Source organism: Wyeomyia smithii, chromosome 3, assembly GCF_029784165.1.
Source record: "Wyeomyia smithii strain HCP4-BCI-WySm-NY-G18 chromosome 3, ASM2978416v1, whole genome shotgun sequence".
Taxonomy (NCBI): domain Eukaryota; kingdom Metazoa; phylum Arthropoda; class Insecta; order Diptera; family Culicidae; genus Wyeomyia; species Wyeomyia smithii.
Window position 1 is genome coordinate 139737407 of NC_073696.1, and position 19554 is coordinate 139756960.

The 19554-nt window shown below is 36.0% G+C and overlaps 1 protein-coding gene across 1 annotated transcript in view; it reads left to right on the plus strand.

Annotated features, from left to right (window-relative positions):
• LOC129728611 (potassium/sodium hyperpolarization-activated cyclic nucleotide-gated channel 2-like) overlaps nucleotides 1-19554 on the plus strand; it is a 536552-nt gene that overhangs the window by 434026 nt on the left and 82972 nt on the right. Inside the window, exons 7-10 of the mRNA XM_055687061.1 lie at nucleotides 17817-17893; nucleotides 17952-18093; nucleotides 18158-18327; nucleotides 18393-18487. Coding sequence (XP_055543036.1) covers nucleotides 17817-17893; nucleotides 17952-18093; nucleotides 18158-18327; nucleotides 18393-18487 — 484 coding nt within the window. The remainder of the gene's footprint in view (nucleotides 1-17816; nucleotides 17894-17951; nucleotides 18094-18157; nucleotides 18328-18392; nucleotides 18488-19554) is intronic.

Below are 19554 nucleotides of genomic sequence, written 5' to 3' on the forward strand. Positions count from 1 at the left end.
TAGTATAGGGATTCCATACAATGCTACAGTATTCCAGAATTGGTTGGACGTATGTAATATATTTTGTATATGGGTCTTGAAAATTATGGCCGAAGCGTTTTGTAAAGCCCAGCATACTATTTGCTTTGTTGATTATTGTGTTATAATGTTCTATGAATGTAAATTTAGAGTCTTAGACTACACCTAGGTCCCTTACGATTTTGCATTTTTCTACTGTTGGTTTCTCAAGAAAATGTCTGTTGGTGGTGTTACTGTTTTTCTGCTGAAGGCTATTGAATTACATTTTTAATGGTGAGTTGCAACAGACTTTTGTTGCACCAAGTGTAGAATACATTAATATCATTCTGGAATATTTCGAAGTCTTCTGCATTGATTATTTCTATAAAGAGCTTCATGTCGTCAGCATATACAAGCAAATGTATTGATTTAAGAAGAAAGGAAATGTCATTCACGTATAATATAAAAAGAAGAGGACCCAGGTGATAACCTTGAGGAACCCCGGAAGTTACTTCTATTGGGTTTGAAAAGGAATTTCGAAAGCGGACTATTTGTGTTTCTTTTGTTAAGTATGACTGCAGCCATTCCAAAAATTTTGTTTCCATTCCGTATTTTTCGAGCTTGAAGAGCAATAAAGGTATGTCGATTCTGTCAAATGCCTTGCTAAAGTCCGTATAAAGAGCTTCTACGTGGTTACCGTTGTCAATTACAGTCAAAGTGAGAGTCATGAATTCCAAAACATTTGTGCTAATTGATCGGCCTTTATAAAAGCCGTGTTGTTGAGTTGTAATTTGGGTTTTTAGTTGCTGAAAGATTTATTCATGAATTATTGATTCAAATAATTTTGAAATGCATGAAATAATGTCAATTCCATGGTAATTACGAATGTCAGATTTAGCGCCAGATTTGAAAACTGGCACTAAATATGAGGTTTTCCAGAGTTCAGGAAAAATTCCATTCTTCAGAGACACATTAAAGAGGTGTAATAAAGGTGTAGATAGTTCTTCTCCCTAGTAACAATATTGGTTTTATCAAAGTTTTATAGCAACTAATACAGCCAAAACAGCGCTATAAAACTTTGATAAAACCAGTTTTGTTACTTTGGCTGCAAAGTTTTTGAAAAAAAATGGAGCTATTCTGTCAGGTCCAGGACCTTTCGTAGCGTCTAAATATTTAGGTGCGCTCTGAATTTCGAATTCAGATATTTGATTGATCGATAAAGAATTTGAATATTCAGGAAAATACGAGAAATATTCGTGGTTGCGGTCTGTTTTTTCAAAAGTGTGTATATTTCTTGAAAAAAAAATGGCAAAAAGACTACATATTTCATTACTAGTATGTCCTACATTACTGTCAAGATACATTCGTGATGGAAAGTTGTTACTTTTTAGTTTGGTTTTTACGGAATTGAAGAAGTTCTTGAGGCCAGACATGATTTGATGTTCGATTTTACGGTTATGTTCTTCATGTGCAATTTTAATGACTGCGTCAAGTTGACAGCAAATTTCTTGGTAATTTTTTAGATTTTCGCTATTGTTATCTTTTTTGTATATTTTATGTGCTTTTTGTTTTCTATTTTTTAGGTTTTTCAATTGGTCGACGTGCGACCAGACCGAGCCAAGCGCCAAAAACATTATTCCGAGTAATCGGCGTTTAAAGTTTTATCTTCCCGTATGTTTTCTGCAAGCTACTACAGAGAATTTTTTTTATAATATCATTATGATCTGTTCAAATGATTTCGTTTTTCCATGAATGATAGATCATTAACTCTCGCATCCACTGGTGTTAAAAATTCAATTTAAAAAAAAATGTCGCTTGGTCCGGTTTGGTCGCACGCCGACCAATTGTGGATTAAACAACACTGGATATTTGTTGGTGTTCGTTCGTCTTCTTTTTTTAGTGGTACATTTCCTGATATAATTTGATTAATAATTTCATAAAATTTTGGTACTTCTTCGTTGACATTTCCTTCATTACAAATTTTGATACGCCAATTTATTATGCGTAGTCTACGTTTGACTTGTTCGAAGTCAGTTTTGTGGTATTCCGGTACATCCTCGTACTCGCAGTCGCTAGGATACGAAGTGTTATTCATTACTATTTAATACATATTTGATTGCTGTGTGAAATGCTTCATTTTTCCAGATGGGAGTCAATGATGCATCTACACAGAATTTCTCAGTGCAGTTTGTGAATAAAAGGTCCAAATATGCATTTTGTTTGTTTTTGACATTATTGATTTGATATAGACCGAGTTCTGAGGATTTGCCAAAAAGATAATGCAGTGTTTCGTTTTCGCCACGACTGGGAGTAAGATAGATTCATTTTCAATGTCTACAATAAAGTCTGCATTACGTTGGTTGAAGTCGCCATAGGCATGCAGTTTTACTTCTGGTTTCATGTTCTGGTTCATGAACAGAAGATATGTTCTTCACCAGCAATAAATGCTTTGGCCCATACATGTTCAAATTCTCTATATTTGTCGGATATCATTGCTTCAGAAGTAAAGTCTACATTAAAGATACTGAAGACTGAGGACTCCACCGCCTGATTTTTTTCGACTGGTAGACAAATTCCGGTCGTGCCGGAATACATTATAATTGTTTGCAAATACTTCTTCGCTTCTTACGCTTTCGTCCCAGCTACTTTCATTTCCTAAAATTATTTTAAAAGATGATGACTATAGGTTTTGCTGAATTTCTTTCATTTTGCTTGGGCTTTTCATGCGATTGAAATTTTGAAAGATTTTGATAAGAATTTCAGTCGCATTCTGTCGAGGTGAAGTTGAAAAAGTTTTTGGAAAAATATTAGGATTACAATTAATATTTTCTTCTTTAGCAGAGGATGTCAGTCTAATTGAAAGTTCAGCATTCTGTTCAGAATGCGAAAAATGTCAAGGTGTGCTTACGTTAATACTTACTAGATGGGCATTGGCATTGTTGTTACTTGCGGCAATAGAAATGTTATGTTTGATTAAATTTAGGGTTTTTTCTATTTCCTCGAGTGAGTAAACGTGGGTCTTGCTGAGTGTTTGAAAATTTGTGAGCAATTTATGGTTTGTTTCCAACAACTTGCCAATAATTTCTGTAATGTTTTTGAGTTGGGCTGTTAAAGCCTTCAGGTTGAGTTCGGTCTCGAATCTCTCCTGACAGTCCTGGCATAGCGGCAGCATGAAGGTGCGAAGGATTTTCTCGTGGCTCCTCTGAGTACCCATGCACGCAGCATGGAAAGTGCGGTTGCAAGTTCCATGACAACGCCAGAGGAAGTAAGTGGCTGTCGTTTTGGGCACAGTTAATTATTCCACATTCCATTGAACTATTTCACTGTTTCACTCGCGTCGTAAATAAGTAAATGTAGCACGAGCACGAAAAAAAAACTACGTAAAAAGCGTTTATCGCGTGGTCGGTTAAAAAATGTTTATAAAGAAAAAGCTAAATAATAAAACCTAAATTAATCGACCTAGCGGTCAGACCCAGCCTTTCCCATTCTAACTTTTATTTGTAAAAATAGATTTACATGAACGCTTCTATCCAATAAATGAATATTCGCTCTTTAGGTTCTAAAATATTGATGTTGTAATCTACACATGTAAAAATGCAGTCCGGTTTGTCTGTCCGTCTGTCTGATCCTTATAGGCTCGTAAACTACCGAACCGATCGACGTTAAAATTTGTATGTAGGGGTTTTTGGTCATGATAAAGGTTCCTATGATAGTTTGAGACCCCTACCTCTTCTGGAAAGGAGGGGTCCAATACAAATGAAACATACATTTCTGCACAACTCAAGAAAAAATCAAGCAAATGAAACCAAATTTGGCATGTGGATCTTTTAAAGGGTATATATGTCTTTAATGGTTCGACACCCCTCCCTCTTTTGGAAGCACATGTTTCTGCACAAATTTCTTCACATCTCGCGAACTAATCAACTAAATGGAACCATATTTGGCAGTTGAATGTTTTTAGTGGTAACAAATATGTTCCATAATCGACCTCACGCAGCATTTTGGATTGTAAGATGGCAACTTCCGGTTTCTGGAAAACAGCCAAAAATGGACGATTTCCACCTGATATAATAATATCCGGATAAAGAAAGATACACAGGAGCTAAATTCGACCACAGATACCATTTTGAATTCTAAGATGGCGACTTCCGGTTTCGGAACAACAGCGGCAAATGACCAAATACCACCCAATATGGGTATTTTCGGAATCGTAATGATGCACTGGAGCCACAAATCGACTTCAGACACCGTTATGAATTGTAGATGGCAACTTGTGGTTTCTGGAAAACAGCCAAAAATGGCCGATTTCCGTCTAACATGAGTATCTCCGGATCTAGAATGATACACAGGAGCTGAAATCGACCACAGACCCCATTTTGGATTCTAGGTTGGCGACTTCCGGTTCCTGGGAAACAGCGGAAAATGATCGAATTACACCCAATATGGGTGTTTCTTCAACCAGAACGACGCTCAGAGGCCAGAAATTATCTTAAATACCATATTGAAATCCAAGATGGCGAATTCCGGTTTGCGAAAAACAGCCTAAAATAACCAAATATCATCCAATATGAGTATCTCTGGAACCAGAATGATGCAATGAGCTAACAATTGACCTCAGGCACCATTTTAAATCGCCAAATGGCAACTTATAGGAAACAGTCGAAAATGACCAAATAATACTCAACATGGATATTTCCTTAATCGAGATGATGCATAGAAACCAAACATTGACCCTTGACACCTTTTTGAATTTAAAGACGACCACTGTTAGTTTCTGGAAAACAACCAAAATAACTAAATACCTCCCAATATGAGTATTTCCGGTGTCAGATTGATGCCAGAAAATTTGCTGAAAATGACCGAATACCACTCAATATGAATATATTCAGAATTAGGGCGATGTACAGAAGCCAAAAGTCGAGGATGTTGTCATTTCGATAAAACCAATCATTTCAAACGATTTGTTATTTGACTTTGATCATATCCTATGGCCGATTCGTCGTGTATTTGCAGACTTTAAACACATCGCAAGGAATCAATGAATTTGGAACGTTCAAATAGTACAAAACCATATTTAAATTATATTGAGACCACATAAATCAATCAAAGCAGGTATAGTTTTAAATAGCCTTTGAATTTCTTTTCTTTTCATAACTTTTGAGCCACATATCAAATTGTTATGAAGTTTGTTATTTGTATGTTTGAGAGATGACTCGTTCGTATGACACTAGTTATGTTTAAATAAGTCATGTAATCTTCGAAATAATAGACTTTCGTTGTTTTATTAACAATTTAATACATAACGGTGGCTTAAGTTCAATTATAATCAAATAAAATGGGAACGTAAAGGGAAGCCAAACTTTGAAACCATGTGTTCAATCATAATTTGTCAGTTAACCCTTAACTAGCCCGCTCATCTGATAATAATATTGATCAAATCGGTTGTGTAGTTTCTGAGATAGTGAAGTTTCGTGATTTTCATATTTTGGTATTTTACAGACGAAATTACAGTCCGAGTACAGTAAAATTCAATAGTGTGTTACGAAGCAGCTAGACTTATTAGTTGACACTAATTTCGTGGAAATCGGGTCGGCCATCTCTGAGAAAAGTGAGTGAGTTCAAGTAGTCTTCAGAATATGTTCCTTTTCATAGCTGGATTTCACATTTTTAAACATAACAGGTAAAGTAATAGTCTGATTGCAAAACAAATCAATATGATCTGCATATATCAAGATGGCTTGACAAAATAATTGTTTTTAATTCTTTTATCACCAATATTTAGTAGTTAATTTGTGAGTTCGAAATCCAATTTGTGGTAATTTGTGGTTAAGTGGTTTCCGAGAAGTTTTCAAAACACTGAGTCAAGCCATCTTGAAACATGATTTTGCTTCAAATGAATCGGACAACGATGAGATATATATACATCAATCGAAAGCTCTTAATTTGTGGTTCACGAAAATGTAACTTGAGGGTCATAATTACTAGTGTTTGTACAGAAAGTTGTGTTTTATTGTTCACGTAGTTCTACGTTTTGTTTATTTGTTGATGACGCTGCTGGCCGCTAGTGGCGTTGGCTGTTTGCGGTGTTTGTCATTGCTATACTGAGCGTGCGTGTGGGGAATATGGTAAATATCGATATTCGGGGAACTTAGCCAACACACTTGCTACTACAGGTAGCCCAACAGGCGCAGAATGGATATGTGAAAATTTGTTGTCAAAAAGGATACCGGTAACGAAAACGTACTTTCGAAGGAAAGCAATCCAATTTCGACGGATTATTTTTCGAGCACACAGAGAAGTAACTCGAGTGGAAAGTAGTAATATGTAAAGTAGTAATATGTTGGAAAATATTTGAGTGAGAAGTGGAAGTGGCTGGTTCGAGTATTGTATCAAAGAGTAACTCTAAATATCACGCACATAACTTGATGTTTACATTTTCATAGCCTATGTGGCTTCATTAATGTTACTGAATAGATGGAGAAATACGCTCGTATAATTTGTGTTCGCAAAACGGGCAACGAAACAAATCGAAGAATTTACAAGAAAAATGATGTAGCAAAATATCTTCATTTTGAATTTTTAAATTTGTTGCTCACAGATTATATGATGCCTCGTGGAACCTACGTAGGTTAGAAAAAGGCTTTTGGACGGAGTGTTATTTACCTGGATTATCGATTCTGTGCATCAAGTTAATTTTAAGTTACCTTAAATGAGTTGAAGTTCATTCACTTAAATAATCTCATTTAATCTTTGTTGAACTGAAACTCTGTTTTAAGCATGAGGCAGGTATTTGTCAAAATATGTCATGAACAACATTTTTCAAACGGGTCGCAAATGTCAATCTGGACGTTACCGGATGAGAAATTTGCGTGGATGTGATGTTATGAACTTCCATTCCCCCGATGATTATATGATCGGATCCCGCGAGATTTGATAATTCATTCAATAATGAAAACGCTCGAAAATACGTAAAAATCACCAATTTCGAAAACTTCTTAAGAGTAGCTATAAATTTTAACATCAAAATTTTTATCAACCGGTTTATTAGCATTGTACATAAAGAATTCATTTGGTGCATAATATTGATCAATTGTCATTTTTTTAACGCCTGGCACAACTTGGTTCGATTCCCAAAAAATGCTTGAAAATTTGTCAATGTTTACAGCGCTCCCAGAATATGAAAATATCGCTTAACGTTAATCGAGTTATGGTTTATTGTGAAGCATTTATTTAAGCTGCAGAAAAAAATATAGCGGCACCAAAAAGCGACAAAAATTTTTTTCTTATTTTGGCCAGATTTTTGTTCTATGTACTCCTCTGTGCGACGTTGCCACTAGTAGCTTAACAGACCCGCGGACAGCAGACATCTTCTTTACAACTTTACTCATAAGTTAGCACATATGCATGAAAAAATAACAGAGGAGCAACATTGAGTTGGATCCCGGCAGTTTAGAGAGCTTCTACGTGGTTGCCGTTGCGTTCTTCATGTGTTATAGTATAGGGATTCCATACAATGCTACAGTATTCCAGAATTGGTTGGACGTATGTAATATATTTTGTATATGGGTCTTGAAAATTATGGCCGAAGCGTTTTGTAAAGCCCAGCATACTATTTGCTTTGTTGATTATTGTGTTATAATGTTCTATGAATGTAAATTTAGAGTCTTTGACTACACCTAGGTCCCTTACGATTTTGCATTTTTCTACTGTTGGTTTCTCAAGAAAATGTCTGTTGGTGGTGTTACTGTTTTTCTGCTGAAGGCTATTGAATTACATTTTTAATGGTGAGTTGCAACAGACTTTTGTTGCACCAAGTGTAGAATACATTAATATCATTCTGGAATATTTCGAAGTCTTCTGCATTGATTATTTCTATAAAGAGCTTCATGTCGTCAGCATATACAAGCAAATGTATTGATTTAAGAAGAAAGGAAATGTCATTCACGTATAATATAAAAAGAAGAGGACCCAGGTGATAACCTTGAGGAACCCCGGAAGTTACTTCTATTGGGTTTGAAAAGGAATTTCGAAAGCGGACTATTTGTGTTTCTTTTGTTAAGTATGACTGCAGCCATTCCAAAAATTTTGTTTCCATTCCGTATTTTTCGAGCTTGAAGAGCAATAAAGGTATGTCGATTCTGTCAAATGCCTTGCTAAAGTCCGTATAAAGAGCTTCTACGTGGTTACCGTTGTCAATTACAGTCAAAGTGAGAGTCATGAATTCCAAAACATTTGTGCTAATTGATCGGCCTTTATAAAAGCCGTGTTGTTGAGTTGTAATTTGGGTTTTTAGTTGCTGAAAGATTTATTCATGAATTATTGATTCAAATAATTTTGAAATGCATGAAATAATGTCAATTCCATGGTAATTACGAATGTCAGATTTAGCGCCAGATTTGAAAACTGGCACTAAATATGAGGTTTTCCAGAGTTCAGGAAAAATTCCATTCTTCAGAGACACATTAAAGAGGTGTAATAAAGGTGTAGATGGTTCTTCTCCCTAGTAACAATATTGGTTTTATCAAAGTTTTATAGCAACTAATACAGCCAAAACAGCGCTATAAAACTTTGATAAAACCAGTTTTGTTACTTTGGCTGCAAAGTTTTTGAAAAAAAATTGAGCTATTCTGTCAGGTCCAGGACCTTTCGTAGCGTCTAAATATTTAGGTGCGCTCTGAATTTCGAATTCAGATATTTGATTGATCGATAAAGAATTTGAATATTCAGGAAAATACGAGAAATATTCGTGGTTGCGGTCTGTTTTTTCAAAAGTGTGTATATTTCTTGAAAAAAAAATGGCAAAAAGACTACATATTTCATTACTAGTATGTCCTACATTACTGTCAAGATACATTCGTGATGGAAAGTTGTTACTTTTTAGTTTGGTTTTTACGGAATTGAAGAAGTTCTTGAGGCCAGACTTGATTTGATGTTCGATTTTACGGTTATGTTCTTCATGTGCAATTTTAATGACTGCGTCAAGTTGACAGCAAATTTTTTGGTAATTGTCGATGTGTTCCTCCTCAATGGCTTTGGACTGCAAATGGGAGACTATTCAAGATCCCCACGGTAGCGACCATTTGCCAATCAGTATTTCGATTATGAGCAGGCTCCATTCTGCTACCACAGTCGAAGTAGAGTATGATCTTACCCGGAATATTGATTGGGAAAAATTCTCGTACACAATATCCCAGGGTCTCGAAACAACGGATGAGCTTTCTCCATCCGACGAATACAACTTCCTTGCAACATTAGTGCTAGATAGCGCGTTGCAATCTCAGAAGAGACCTGCCCCTGAGAACAAGTTGAAAATTCGTCCCAACAAGCAATGGTGGGACAAAGAATGCAACGAGATGAAAAAAGCTCTGAAAGCATCATAATAGCATTCAGGGATGGTGGTTCAATTGAGCTTTATGATCAGTTTAGGGAGCTGGAAATAAAACAGTCTAAGCTGCACAAACTGAAAAAAAGATCATACTGGCAAAGTTTCATAAGCACGTTACCCAGAGATGCTTCTATGAGCTATCTCTGGAATACGGCTCGAAAAATGCGCAATAGGTCCGACAGTAATGAGGCAAATGAATACTCTGAACGTTGGATCTATGATTTCGCAAAAAAGGTATGCCCAGACGCTGTCCCATCACAGCAAAAATTCAGCGATACAACGGCTTTTGAAGAACCAGAATTTACCATGTTGAAGTTTTCAATTGCCCTCGCGTCTTGCAAGAACAAGGCTCCAGGACCGGACAGGATCAAATTTAATTTGATGAAAAACCTGCCGGACTCGGCCAAGATACGATTTCTTAAACTGTTTAATAAGCTTATCAGGAACAATATGATCCCGAAAGCTTGGAGACAGGTTAAGATTATCGCAATAAAAAAGCCAGATAAACCTGCCGCAGATCACCGCTCGTATAGGCCGATTGCGATGCTCTCATGCATACGCAAATTGCTTGAAAAAATGATCCTTCGTAGACTTGACAACTGGGCAGAGTCAACTAACCAACTATCAGAGACCCAGTTCGGCTTTCGTAGGGGCAAGGGCCCTAACGATTGCCTGGCATTGCTAGCCACAGAAGCGGAAATGGCTCTTGGTAGCAAACAACAAATGACCTCGGTTTTCCTGGATATCACAGGCGCATTTGATTCAGTTTCAATCGAAATTCTCTCCGAAAAACTGCATCAAAGAGGATTCTCCCCTATATTGACAAATTTTTTGATCAACCTGCTGTCTGAAAAGCATTTACTTTTCAACCACGGTTCTTCAACAATAACACGAACAAGCTACATGGGTCTCCCCCAAGGCTAGATTTTCGCTATTGTTATCTTTTTTGTATATTTTATGTGCTTTTTGTTTTCTATTTTTTAGGTTTTTCAATTGGTCGACGTGCGACCAGACCGAGCCAAGCGCCAAAAACATTATTCCGAGTAATCGGCGTTTAAAGTTTTATCTTCCCGTATGTTTTCTGCAAGCTACTACAGAGAATTTTTTTTATAATATCATTATGATCTGTTCAAATGATTTCGTTTTTCCATGAATGATAGATCATTAATTTTCGCATCCACTGGTGTTAAAAATTCAATTTAAAAAAAAATGTCGCTTGGTCCGGTTTGGTCGCACGCCGACCAATTGTGGATTAAACAACACTGGATATTTGTTGGTGTTCGTTCGTCTTCTTTTTTTAGTGGTACATTTCCTGATATAATTTGATTAATAATTTCATAAAATTTTGGTACTTCTTCGTTGACATTTCCTTCATTACAAATTTTGATACGCCAATTTATTATGCGTAGTCTACGTTTGACTTGTTCAAAGTCAGTTTTGTGGTATTCCGGTACATCCTCGTACTCGCAGTCGCTAGGATACGAAGTGTTATTCATTACTATTTAATACATATTTGATTGCTGTGTGAAATGCTTCATTTTTCCAGATGGGAGTCAATGATGCATCTACACAGAATTTCTCAGTGCAGTTTGTGAATAAAAGGTCCAAATATGCATTTTGTTTGTTTTTGACATTATTGATTTGATATAGACCGAGTTCTGAGGATTTGCCAAAAAGATAATGCAGTGTTTCGTTTTCGCCACGACTGGGAGTAAGATAGATTCATTTTCAATGTCTACAATAAAGTCTGCATTACGTTGGTTGAAGTCGCCATAGGCATGCAGTTTTACTTCTGGTTTCATGTTCTGGTTCATGAACAGAAGATATGTTCTTCATCAGCAATAAATGCTTTGGCCCATACATGTTCAAATTCTCTATATTTGTCGGATATCATTGCTTCAGAAGTAAAGTCTACATTAAAGATACTGAAGACTGAGGACTCCACCGCCTGATTTTTTTCGACTGGTAGACAAATTCCGGTCGTGCCGGAATACATTATAATTGTTTGCAAATACTTCTTCGCTTCTTACGCTTTCGTCCCAGCTACTTTCATTTCCTAAAATTATTTTAAAAGATGATGACTATAGGTTTTGCTGAATTTCTTTCATTTTGCTTGGGCTTTTCATGCGATTGAAATTTTGAAAGATTTTGATAAGAATTTCAGTCGCATTCTGTCGAGGTGAAGTTGAAAAAGTTTTTGGAAAAATATTAGGATTACAATTAATATTTTCTTCTTTAGCAGAGGATGTCAGTCTAATTGAAAGTTCAGCATTCTGTTCAGAATGCGAAAAATGTCAAGGTGTGCTTACGTTAATACTTACTAGATGGGCATTGGCATTGTTGTTACTTGCGGCAATAGAAATGTTATGTTTGATTAAATTTAGGGTTTTTTCTATTTCCTCGAGTGAGTAAACGTGGGTCTTGCTGAGTGTTTGAAAATTTGTGAGCAATTTATGGTTTGTTTCCAACAACTTGCCAATAATTTCTGTAATGTTTTTGAGTTGCGCTGTTAAAGCCTTCAGGTTGAGTTCGGTCTCGAATCTCTCCTGACAGTCCTGGCATAGCGGCAGCATGAAGGTGCGAAGGATTTTCTCGTGGCTCCTCTGAGTACCTATGCACGCAGCATGGAAAGTGCGGTTGCAAGTTCCATGACAACGTCAGAGGAAGTGGCTGTCGTTTTGGGCACAGTTAATTATTCCACATTCCATTGAACTATTTCACTGTTTCACTCGCGTCGTAAATAAGTAAATGTAGCACGAGCACGAAAAAAAACTACGTAAAAAGCGTTTATCGCGTGGTCGGTTAAAAAATGTTTATAAAGAAAAAGCTAAATAATAAACCCTAAATTAATCGACCTAGCGGTCAGACCCAGCCTTTCCCATTCTAACTTTTATTTGTAAAAATAGATTTACATGAACGCTTCTATCCAATAAATGAATATTCGCTCTTTAGGTTCTAAAATATTGATGTTGTAATCTACACATGTAAAAATGCAGTCCGGTTTGTCTGTCCGTCTGTCTGATCCTTATAGGCTCGTAAACTACCGAACCGATCGACGTTAAAATTTGTATGTAGGGGTTTTTGGTCATGATAAAGGTTCCTATGATAGTTTGAGACCCCTACCTCTTCTGGAAAGGAGGGGTCCAATACAAATGAAACATACATTTCTGCACAACTCAAGAAAAAATCAAGCAAATGAAACCAAATTTGGCATGTGGATCTTTTAAAGGGTATATATGTCTTTAATGGTTCGACACCCCTCCCTCTTTTGGAAGCACATGTTTCTGCACAAATTTCTGCACATCTCGCGAACTAATCAACTAAATGGAACCATATTTGGCAGTTGAATGTTTTTAGTGGTAACAAATATGTTCCATAATCGACCTCACGCAGCATTTTGGATTGTAAGATGGCAACTTCCGGTTTCTGGAAAACAGCCAAAAATGGACGATTTCCACCTGATATAATAATATCCGGATAAAGAAAGATACACAGGAGCTAAATTCGACCACAGATACCTATTTTGAATTCTAAGATGGCGACTTCCGGTTTCGGAACAACAGCGGCAAATGACCAAATACCACCCAATATGGGTATTTTCGGAATCGTAATGATGCACTGGAGCCACAAATCGACTTCAGACACCGTTATGAATTGTAGATGGCAACTTGTGGTTTCTGGAAAACAGCCAAAAATGGCCGATTTCCGTCTAACATGAGTATCTCCGGATCTAGAATGATACACAGGAGCTGAAATCGACCACAGACCCCATTTTGGATTCTAGGTTGGCGACTTCCGGTTCCTGGGAAACAGCGGAAAATGATCGAATTACACCCAATATGGGTGTTTCTTCAACCAGAACGACGCTCAGAGGCCAGAAATTATTTTAAATACCATATTGAAATCCAAGATGGCGAATTCCGGTTTGCGAAAAACAGCCTAAAATAACCAAATATCATCCAATATGAGTATCTCTGGAACCAGAATGATGCAATGAGCTAACAATTGACCTCAGGCACCATTTTAAATCGCCAAATGGCAACTTATAGGAAACAGTCGAAAATGACCAAATAATACTCAACATGGATATTTCCTTAATCGAGATGATGCATAGAAACCAAACATTGACCCTTGACACCTTTTTGAATTTAAAGACGACCACTGTTAGTTTCTGGAAAACAACCAAAATAACTAAATACCTCCCAATATGAGTATTTCCGGTGTCAGATTGATGCCAGAAAATTTGCTGAAAATGACCGAATACCACTCAATATGAATATATTCAGAATTAGGGCGATGTACAGAAGCCAAAAGTCGAGGATGTTGTCATTTCGATAAAACCAATCATTTCAAACGATTTGTTATTTGACTTTGATCATATCCTATGGCCGATTCGTCGTGTATTTGCAGACTTTAAACACATCGCAAGGAATCAATGAATTTGGAACGTTCAAATAGTACAAAACCATATTTAAATTATATTGAGACCACATAAATCAATCAAAGCAGGTATAGTTTTAAATAGCCTTTGAATTTCTTTTCTTTTCATAACTTTTGAGCCACATATCAAATTGTTATGAAGTTTGTTATTTGTATGTTTGAGAGATGACTCGTTCGTATGACACTAGTTATGTTTGAATAAGTCATGTAATCTTCGAAATAATAGACTTTCGTTGTTTTATTAACAATTTAATACATAACGGTGGCTTAAGTTCAATTATAATCAAATAAAATGGGAACGTAAAGGGAAGCCAAACTTTGAAACCATGTGTTCAATCATAATTTGTCAGTTAACCCTTAACTAGCCCGCTCATCTGATAATAATATTGATCAAATCGGTTGTGTAGTTTCTGAGATAGTGCAGTTCCGTGATTTTCATATTTTGGTATTTTACAGACGAAATTACAGTCCGAGTACAGTAAAATTCAATAGTGTGTCACGAAGCAGCTAGACTTATTAGTTGACACTAATTTTGTGGAAATCGGGTCGGCCATCTCTGAGAAAAGTGAGTGAGTTCAAGTAGTCTTCAGAATATGTTCCTTTTCATAGCTGAATCACATTTTTAAACATAACAGGTAAAGTAATAGTCTGATTGCAAAACAAATCAATATGATCTGCATATATCAAGATGGCTTCACAAAATAATTGTTTTTAATTCTTTTATCACCAATATTTAGTAGTTAATTTGTGAGTTCGAAATCCAATTTGTGGTAATTTGTGGTTAAGTGGTTTCCGAGAAATTTTCAAAACACTGAGTCAAGCCATCTTGAAACATGATTTTGCTTCAAATGAATCGGACAACGATGAGATATATATACATCAATCGAAAGCTCTTAATTTGTGGTTCACGAAAATGTAACTTGAGGGTCATAATTACTAGTGTTTGTACAGAAAGTTGTGTTTTATTGTTCACGTAGTTCTACGTTTTGTTTATTTGTTGATGACGCTGCTGGCCGCTAGTGGCGTTGGCTGTTTGCGGTGTTTGTCATTGCTATACTGAGCGTGCGTGTGGGGAATATGGTAAATATCGATATTCGGGGAACTTAGCCAACACACTTGCTACTACAGGTAGCCCAACAGGCGCAGAATGGATATGTGTAAATTTGTTGTCAAAAAGGATACCGGTAACGAAAACGTACTTTCGAAGGAAAGCAATCCAATTTCGACGGATTATTTTTCGAGCACACAGAGAAGTAACTCGAGTGGAAAGTAGTAATATGTAAAGTAGTAATATGTTGGAAAATATTTGAGTGAGAAGTGGAAGTGGCTGGTTCGAGTATTGTATCAAAGAGTAACTCTAAATATCACGCACATAACTTGATGTTTACATTTTCATAGCCTATGTGGCTTCATTAATGTTACTGAATAGATGGAGAAATACGCTCGTATAATTTGTGTTCGCAAAACGGGCAACGAAACAAATCGAAGAATTTACAAGAAAAATGATGTAGCAAAATATCTTCATTTTGAATTTTTAAATTTGTTGCTCACAGATTATATGATGCCTCGTGGAACCTACGTAGGTTAGAAAAAGGCTTTTGGACGGAGTGTTATTTACCTGGATTATCGATTCTGTGCATCAAGTTAATTTTAAGTTACCTTAAATGAGTTGAAGTTCATTCACTTAAATAATCTCATTTAATCTTTGTTGAACTGAAACTCTGTTTTAAGCATGAGGCAGGTATTTGTCAAAATATGTCATGAACAACATTTTTCAAACGGGTCGCAAATGTCAATCTGGACGTAGCTATAAATTTTAACATCAAAATTTTTATCAACCGGTTTATTAGCATTGTACATAAAGAATTCATTTGGTGCATAATATTGATCAATTGTCATTTTTTTAACGCCTGGCACAACTTGGTTCGATTCCCAAAAAATGCTTGAAAATTTGTCAATGTTTACAGCGCTCCCAGAATATGAAAATATCGCTTAACGTTAATCGAGTTATGGTTTATTGTGAAGCATTTATTTAAGCTGCAGAAAAAAATATAGCGGCACCAAAAAGCGACAAAAATTTTTTTCTTATTTTGGCCAGATTTTTGTTCTATGTACTCCTCTGTGCGACGTTGCCACTAGTAGCTTAACAGACCCGCGGACAGCAGACATCTTCTTTACAACTTTACTCATAAGTTAGCACATGTGCATGAAAAAATAACAGAGGAGCAACATTGAGTTGGATCCCGGCAGTTTATTTGAACATTTGTTTGAATATTTCCGAACCATTTCTCAGAATCTAGGCGATGAGAAGGGATAATTATTGTTTGCCATTCCTACTGGTTCTGAAAAATAATACGTCGAATTGGATTGCTTTCCTTCGAAAGTACGTTTTCGTTACCGGTATCCTTTTTGACAACAAATTTACACATATCCATGCTGCGCCTATTGGGCTACCTATAGTAGCAAGTGTGTTGGCTAAGTTCCCCGAATATCGATATTTACCATATTCCCCACACGCACGCTTAGTATGGCAATGATAAACACTGCAAACAGCCAACGCCACTAGCGGCCAGCAGCGTCATCAACAAATAAACAAAACGTAGAACTACGTGAACAATAAAACACAAATTTGAATCGAACCAGCGCGCATGGGAGATCAAGCAGGAAAGAAAATAACCCACAAGTTTTTTAATGCATTGCCATTGATTCCGAAAAAACGTTTACTTGTCCGAATCAGGGATACCAGATTTGCGTGCAAATTCAGATTTTCAGAGTCCGTGTGCAGATTTTATTGACCTGATGTGTGTGGTTTTTCCTAGTTTCTGTAGATTATTGCCAGCGTAGCCTTATATTTGCGCAGTCTTTCTCAAATTGTGTGCAAATTTTTGCCTGTGGATCTCATTTTTTTCAAATTGCGGCAGGTTTTTTTTTAGATATCAAGAAAAAGTTTCCAGATTCCGAGCAGTTGCAGACATCTTTCGAAACATCTGGCACCTCTGGTCCAAATCATTCGACAGTTAGATCTAGCTAAAAACAATGAGCAAGAACCGAATTTATTATTACATTTATTCAAAATGAGCGATCACTACAAAACCCCGCGTATATCAAAGTGGAGTTCAAAAAAGAAGATTACACGTAGAAAAAAAAATCAAAAAATTGTTAGTGCCTTGCAAAAATCATTTTATTTAAGGATTTATTTAAACCTAATGATCTCGAAGGCAACTGGAGAAAGGTCTTTTTCGAAGATGAAACTGTTTGAAAATAGGTTGCGTACGACTATGAATAGTGAAAGGCTGTCAAACTTAGCATTGTTAAGTTGAGAGTTCAATATTCTGAAGAAGTTGACTGTTGATCATTCAACCAATAAGTTCTCTGCAAAAAAAAAACTCGTTAGAAAAAATTCTAGCAAACTTACTTTTCAACTTTTCAATAACAAAAAAATGTTTTTAACTCGTACGATAAAAAAGGGGTTTGTTTTATTTTGGGACCCCCACTGTAAACTGGGCCCCGGGCCCCCACAATCGTAAATCCGGCTCTTGTTTTACCCCAGAAACCCTCTTAAGCAAATCTTCAATGGACTATCATTTCTGAAAATGCCATTTTTTGGCCAATTTCTTACATCAGAAGATTGTAAGAAAACGTATCATAAGTACGCTTTAGAGGATAATTATTGGAAAACTTTTTTTATATGAAACAGAATACTTTAAGGTAATTCTCCAAGATTTTTGGTTATTGTTTTACAGTAACCTAATGTGAGCTAATTTTTTTTTAAATGTCAGGGTAAACGAGATGAAAAAGAATCTCCTCGAAATAAAGAGGATGGGTTAGACTCCAAACTTTGTTTTAAATTCAAATACTCGTACTTTTGAATATTTACCTCTTCAAAACGAAAGATATGTTCATCTGAAACGATGATGCATCACTAAGCAACACTAAAAATGTGAACAGTATAGATAACATAGTGTTATTACTATTATTTTTTTATTCAATACAGGAGGCCTACTGGTTAGAGCAATATTCCTGGGCCTTGTTTAAAGCAATGTCTCATATGCTTTGCATAGGATACGGAAGGTGAGATTCAACTACAGGAATAATACTATTCATTCAGTTGTTAATTTTTTTTATAAAGGTTTCCGCCTCAATCTCTCACAGATATGTGGTTAACAATGTTATCTATGATATCTGGTGCAACATGTTACGCTCTGTTTCTGGGACACGCAACAAACCTGATTCAAAGTCTAGACTCTAGCAGACGTCAATACCGTGAAAAAGTTGTTTTTTTTCACATGTTTCTCTAATATGTCAATTCAATAAAAAATTTCATTTTTGATTTAGGTGAAGCAAGTCGAAGAATATATGGCTTATAGAAAATTGCCAAGGGATATGCGGCAAAGAATAACAGAGTATTTTGAGCATCGCTATCAAGGAAAATTCTTTGACGAGGAATGTATTCTAGGGGAGCTTAGTGAAAAACTAAGAGAAGATGTGATAAACTACAACTGTAGGTAGGTCGTCCTAAATACAATCATTACCCAAGCAACATGTCACATAACGAACTTAAATTTTGCAGGTCTTTGGTTGCTTCAGTGCCTTTTTTTGCCAATGCTGACTCTAATTTTGTATCTGACGTAGTAACTAAATTAAGATATGAAGTATTTCAACCTGGTGAGTTTAATCATTATTTTTACCATTTAATAACTAAAAGAGTACCCCATGAAATAATTTCTATGCATTGGAAAAATTGTGTGTTTTTGTTCGTGTTATTGAGAAATACACATGTAAATTTGTGTATACAAATACATGCGCGTATGTGCGTAAGTATGATTATGTTATTGTATGTGTTAACAACATGTTTTAGTATATATGAAGTAATTTTACATTTAGGTTTCGTGAAAAATTCATAAATGCTTTTCGACTTAGAACTTTGTCTTCAAAAAAACCACAGGGGTGTAAAATGAAAATCTAAATAGTAGGAGGGTGGTATCAAAGACATGACCGCATGACGTAGGACTACGGTATTGTTATATATTTTTTATATAATAGAGCATTTTTATTTGCTGAGACATTAGAGCGCTTTGAACAGTAATCAATATAAATAAATATATGAATGAAACATTATTCATATTGGAATCTCCACTTCGCAGATATTTGAATTAGAAAGGCATTCGTTCGTAGCTTGTAATGACAAAACAAATATTTGAATTAGTGAATTCGGTAGATTCGCCCTTTCTCAGTAAACAGCAGATACGAACCTATTCGGTATTTAAGACCAGAATGATTCACTGCACCGGCCGCTGTCGAAAAATGAATACCAAGAAAAATATGCTTATTTGCAAGGCTATCAGCAACGTTTTATAAAAGGGAAAATACAACTAGCCACTTCAATTACAACCCTTTGAGGCACCAAAAAGTGCCAGTTGCTAATGAACCTCGAGCAAAACAACAACAACAACAAATCGTTTACAAAGTCAGATCGGTTGTATCCGTTAGTGTCAGCTGTGCTTGGGAGGAGAGGTAGTGATTGGCTGCTCGGTATGATTTAGACAATCGATGTTATTTATCAATTTTTCAATAGTGTATCTCAAACAATAGGTTGTTTTTGTTACATAAATTTAACCGTAAAATAATTTCTAATCGATTGATGCCAAAACCTCGATAACCTGATTTTAAATGACTGAAATATAAGCACTCAAAACCTAACCACTTTTCCCTGGTTGAATTACTTAATTTTC